The sequence below is a fragment of the Tamandua tetradactyla genome, chromosome 2 (genome assembly GCF_023851605.1).
Source record: "Tamandua tetradactyla isolate mTamTet1 chromosome 2, mTamTet1.pri, whole genome shotgun sequence".
Taxonomy (NCBI): domain Eukaryota; kingdom Metazoa; phylum Chordata; class Mammalia; order Pilosa; family Myrmecophagidae; genus Tamandua; species Tamandua tetradactyla.
The window spans coordinates 22,764,052-22,770,013 of record NC_135328.1 but is presented as its reverse complement, the minus strand read 5'-3'; the positions used below and the strand labels follow the sequence as shown (position 1 = coordinate 22,770,013).

The window sequence follows — 5,962 nt, the reverse complement described above, 5'->3', positions numbered from 1 at the left end:
TTTTTATCTGGATCCTGCCTGGACTATAGTTTCAATTTCCTTCTGGCTTCAGATATCTTGAGAGCAGGGTCTGTTCTGAGTGTACTACCAGCCGAGGGCTATTCCTCAGGAATTACTTCAGATTATGACCCTAAGATATCCCAGGAGATCAATCTCTCTCTTTACCTCTCTTCTACCACCCGCCCCCCGCCCCCACCATCTCTTTCCCAGCCACAGCTCATAGACACACACACTGGAGCATACCAAAAAATCCCACTGGAGAAGTTAGATAGGTGAGGAGGATTTAGATTTCTGTTTCTGACCAAGATAGAGAAGGAAAGACCAAATTACCTTTCCACCTGAATCAACTAAGAAAATGGACAAAATATGAAAAATAAAATTCTGGCACTGGACAAAAATCAGCAAAAGACAGTGCTCTCTGCGAGAGAGAGGATAGAATTAGGTAAGCCCTGTAATTTTCCCAGCAGGCAACAGCACAGTGAGAGGAAAGCTACATGGAGACAGGAGATCATCTTGAGTTCAGGAAAGAGATGTGAGAGGTCAGGGAGCCCAAAGGGTTTGAAGTGCAGAGAGGAAAATGACAAAGAGGAGGACATTGTGCAGAAGAGCTTTGATGATCAGAAGGAAAAAGCCCCTTGAATCTTCAGCTGACTGTGGATAAGGTACTGATATACACGTGAGGAAACCAGGTGGGAGCAGGGAAAGGAGCAGCTGAAAGGATTAGAAGGATTGATTCTCAAAGGTCACACAAGACCGTAGATATTTTGTTTCCACTAGATATGATGGAAAAACCTTGCAATCCATTGGACATCAGGTGAAGTACTCAGAAGAATATCGTTTCATGAGCAAGCCAAAATTAGCCTGAGATTAAAGGCTGCTCTTATCCTGCCTAAAGGAAAGATGCAAAAGGTTTAAAACTATTTCCAAGTAACTTTATTGCACCCAGGCACAAAGCTCAATCAAACGTGTAGGAATGCATATATATCTCACACCCAACAAGGTAAAATTTGCAATATTTGGTATACAAACATAAAGGATACTGGTGATAGAATTAGTAGACAAGGCACTAAAAAGTTATCTAGAGATATAGATTATAAAATATAGAGAGACTAAATTTTAAAAAGAAAAATCCAAGAGGAATAGGTGATTAATATAACTAACATGAAAAATACATTGGATGGGATTAACAACAAATTGGACACTGCAAAAGAAAACATTACTGAAAATGTAGTCACAACAATAGCACTGTTCAAAATGAAACAGAGAGAGAATACTGCTGGATAAAGTGAAAACTATCATCGATTTGCTATGGGACAACTTCAAGTTGCCTGATAGGCAGGTAAGTGGAATCCTTAAAGGAAAAATACCAGGATAGAAAAATACTTTTAAAAATAATGAATGGAAAATTTCAAAATTTAATGATAGCTATAAAGTCACAAACATTAAAAGCTCAATGCACCTGAAAGGTAAGAAACATGAAGAAAACCTAACAAACAAAAATCATAATAAAATTTCATAAAGCCAGAAACATTATCTAGAGAGGAAGGAACCAAGTTAAAATGACGTAGACTTCCTCTCAGAAACATCAAGTCAGAATACAGCAGAGCACATTTTAAAAGACCTAGAAGTCTATATCCAAGGTAAATATTTTTCAAAATCAAAGAAAGAAAAGACATTTGCAGATTTTGTAGATGAAAAACCTACAAAAAGATAAAATTTAATAAAAACTTCCATCAGAAGAAAAAAATATCACATGGAAATTTGGTCTGCAAAAAAGAATGAAGATCCTTGGAAATGTGATAAAATATTCAAAGCTTCTTTTTTAATCTTTAAAGAATATTTAAAGATAATTGCATTAAAAGAAAAAAATAATGAAAATGGTATGTCTCATTCATAACATATGTAGGAATATAGTGCATGATAACATCAGAAGTACTGCAGGTAAAGATAGAGATATACTGTTGCAAGTTTCTTATATTATGCATGAAGTGGTGTAATATATCTAGAAGAGACTGCCGTACATTGAGAACACATACTATGAACCCGAAAGGAACCATTGATGAAACAAATAAAGCATTAATAATCCAGCAAAAGGATTAAGTGAAAAAAATGAAAAAAAAATTATCATGTCAAAAGTGGGCATAATAAAAGGGAAAGGGTAACAAACAACAGAAGAGACAGGTAGAAAACAAACAGCGAAAAGGTAGAGCTACACCAATTTGTCATGGCAACCTAAAGCTCTGCTGGATTTTCTTTGCTGCAGCAGTGTTCCTTTTCCAGCAATGCACAAATTTGGTAAATGCCTTTAGTGAGAAATGCCTTCAGAGGAAGACTTATCAGCCTCTAGAATTTAGATCTTTTGCCATCTTTGGTTCTAATGCTTTTTCATATCTTAGATATGCAACCATACATACATTTTTAGTTTATTCATTTTCTTCCTAGTCATTATGGCAGATTGTGGTGCCATAGTATTTTCCATCTGATCTGACATAGAACTCCTTTCCCCAGTATTTCCTGGTTTTATTTAGCACAATATAGTGGACATAATAAGGAAGAACAGTCTCTGACAGCTCGGTTATCGTGGAATGCTTCCAAATGAAGGGAGAAGGAAGTTATGCTCCTTATAGAAGGAACAGTAAATTTATGTAAGCAAAGGGGTTAAGAAACTAAGAGGGTTTCAGTTATAAATACTTTGAGTCTGAGGTAAGACCGAATCACTTAGGAAGATTGCCCAGCAGGTGTTTGTACTTATAGGAATAAAGTTGGAGAGATAAAAACAGAGGACATTGAGTGAGTGGGGGTCACGGGTGTATAGTTATAAGGTGCCCAAATGCCATAGTAAGGAAAGCAGTGGGCCTAGCCCAAAGACTTCATGCCCACAACGTTTTGGGGTGGAAGAAAAAGTGCAATCACCAAAGGAGGTTCAGAAGCTGCCTTTGTGGCTGGAGAAGGTGTTGGAACATATATATGCAGAAACAAGTTAAGGAAGAATTTCTGGAAAATTTTAGCGGACATTTTCCCCTTTGAGAATGGAAATTTTCTCTTTCTGAGTCTCTATAGAAATATAGTGAGGGAAGAGACACAAGAGATGAAGAAGTTCTTCTGGATGGCCTTGATTTGTCTCACTGAGGCATCATGTGAGGTCTTCTAGTGAGAGACACTGATCTGGCAAGGGCTAATCACCCAGCATACATGGAGAGGCTTTGGATTTTTTTGGTTACTTTATACAAGGGTGTATAAAGACTTAATAAAGAAATGAGGATAAAGTTTGGAGAAGTAATAGAAATCCAGGTGAAGAATAGTATCAATATTTTAATGATCTGAGTCAGCCAGCTCATGTTAGTCTCTGGCAAGGCTGGAAGTTGAGGAGGGAAGCCAGAGATGGTGAGAGTGAGGCAGATCTAATAGCCTAATTCAAATGTGATAATCAACAGTGGATTGTCCATCAATAATCCAGGCCTTCTAGGCTTTTGTGACCTAACTGAAAGAACCCCCATATATTGAAAATTTGTATGCACCAGGCAAAATTCTGGAATATAAATAGACATATATGTGTGCGTAGTGTACATTCATTTAATTTAACTGTTCTCATTTCAAATTCACAAAGAAACATAAGTAAATACACACATCAACATTCGATAGATAAAGAACGGGATCTAGAGGTCAACCAGATATTCTTCAGGTCGCATAGACAATTTACACATTGGGAGGAGAGAGCAACTAACTCTGGGGATGGGTCAGAAGGTTTCAAGGTGGGTCAGAAGGTGTGACACTCAACCAATCTCTTGTGAGAGTGCTAGGATTTCACCAGAAAATGAGAAGAAATGCCACAATGCAGAGGAAATAGCATGGGATTGTTCTTAGGTAGGAAAGAACACGAAATAATTAGGTAACTACACTGTGAATGGAGCACAGTACAAAGGGGATGGGGCAACATGGGAAAGAAGCAAAGTATATAGCTGGAAATGTAGGTTGAGGCCACATCAGATCACTGGGCAGAATAAAAAGCAGCCAATAAGCAAAATTCAGAACATCAAATAGCTTTCCAAACAGAAGGGACTGAAAAATAATGTGTTTTATTTAAGTATTATATCTGTTGGATTTTCTTGGAAAGGCTTAATTTCAAATATTTTTTTCTTGTTGCCATATTTACTGGTACTTCTTAGGCACCAGCCCCTATATTTTATGAGATCATGGTCATTTTTATCAAGTAACCAAGTTAGACTTAATTACTAATTTCCAGACTGTTAATCTGGAAATTTCTAACTCAGAAAGGCTGTGATTCAACATATTGCCTCCATTTATTGTCTTATTATATTTAAAGTCCCCCCCTCAGAATATGTGAACTTGTTTTATGCATAAACTCGAAGGTATCACTTTCTCATCCTTTCCTCCAGAAGCAGTGTCTACTCAACAATTTTCTCATAGCCCCATGCACCTCCATGTTCCTCAGGCTATAAATGATGGGATTCAGCATGGGAGTGACGACTCCATAGTGCAGAGCAATCAGTTTGTCAAAAGTGGGGTCCTTGGACTTTGGCTTCATGTATATGAAGAGGAGTGTCCCGTAATACATCGTCACCACTGTCATATGTGCTGAGCAGGTGGAAAAAGCCTTTTTTCTTCCTTCAGCTGAATTAATTCTCAGTACAGTTGAAAGGATGAAAATATAGGAAATACAAATAAGCAGTAACGGGGTGAACAAAAATATTACATTGCCCAGCAGTATAACGATTTGATTCAAGGTAATATCGGTGCAAGCCAGCTTGATAAAGGCCAACATTTCACAAACAAAATGATTAATGACATTTCTTCCACAGAAGGACAACCGTACTGCAAGCACAGTTTCTTTCAATGAGTTGAGAAAGCCGATTCCCCAGGACCCAGCTGCCATCTGAGCACAAAGTGCTTTGCTCATGATGATGGGGTACCTCAGAGGGTTGCAGATGGCCACATAGCGGTCATACGCCATTACTGCCAGGAGCACACACACCGTGGACCCCATAGCATAAGCGACAGACATTTGAACAACACATCCAGTGAAGGAGATGGTCTTTTTCTCTGACAGGAAGTGTATCAGCATCGACGGGACAAAGGAGGAGGTGTACAATAGGTCTAGGAAGGAAAGATTAGCCAGGAAGAAGTACATGGGTGTGTGGAGGCAGGGATCCAGGATAGTTAGGGTGATCAAGGTGCTGTTCCCCAGGAGGATTACCAGATACATCACCAAGCATATCACAAAAAGGACCTTTTCAGCTTTGGGGTACTCAGAAAGTCCCTGCAGAATGAACTCAATCTCAGTTGTCCAATTGGTCCTTTCCATATCACTGTGCTACACCTGGTGTAACAGAAGAAAAGAATCTGCATATGAATTTCCTGAATCTGTACAGAATTATCATATGAAGCGAGCAAAATGGGAGCAGAAGGGACAAGTGTGTTGACTGGCTGCAGCGGTGGTGACAGCTCTAAGTGGCTCTGGGGAATTCCTCTTCCAGCTCGTCAGGCAGTGTGTCACAGACAAGTAATAATTAACATCGATAACTTCTTAAAAATGCAGATTTCTGTATTCTATTTCCTAAGATGGTGATGCACAAGGTCTGAGGAAGGAAGATCAATTTGCATTTTTAACAAGCGTCTGCTATTTGCAATGCAGGTGATCTAGAATCCTCATGTTGAAAGCTAACGTTATGGAAAGAACATGCTTTGTTCATTTAAACAAATATTTATTTATTCAATTTTATACTATACCCATCATTAGCAATAACATTTCTTAGGGTTTTATCATTTACAAATACATTCACACGCATTACTCATTTTATTATGATGATAATTCTGCAAGGAAAGTGAATTTCAGAAGAGTTAAACTAATCTCTAGTCATAAGTGAGTTGCTGCTATTCAAATCATAAGTGAGTTGCTGCTATTCTTTTGCACTTTAAATCCACCTTTTCAAAAACTGCTTGT

The 5,962-nt window shown here is 38.2% G+C and overlaps 1 protein-coding gene across 1 annotated transcript; it reads right to left on the bottom strand.

Annotated features, from left to right (window-relative positions):
* Positions 1-4,381: 4,381 nt before the first annotated feature.
* On the bottom strand, positions 4,382-5,323 carry LOC143655738 (olfactory receptor 13D1-like). The gene has a single exon (XM_077127148.1). It carries the CDS (start codon positions 5,321-5,323, stop codon positions 4,382-4,384), a length of 942 nt encoding a protein of 313 aa, XP_076983263.1.
* Positions 5,324-5,962: the final 639 nt, after the last annotated feature.

Excerpts from the sequence above, each read along its gene's own strand:
- LOC143655738 (XM_077127148.1), bottom strand. The coding sequence starts at position 5,323 with ATGGAAAGGACCAATTGGACAACTGAGATTGAGTTCATTCTGCAGGGA.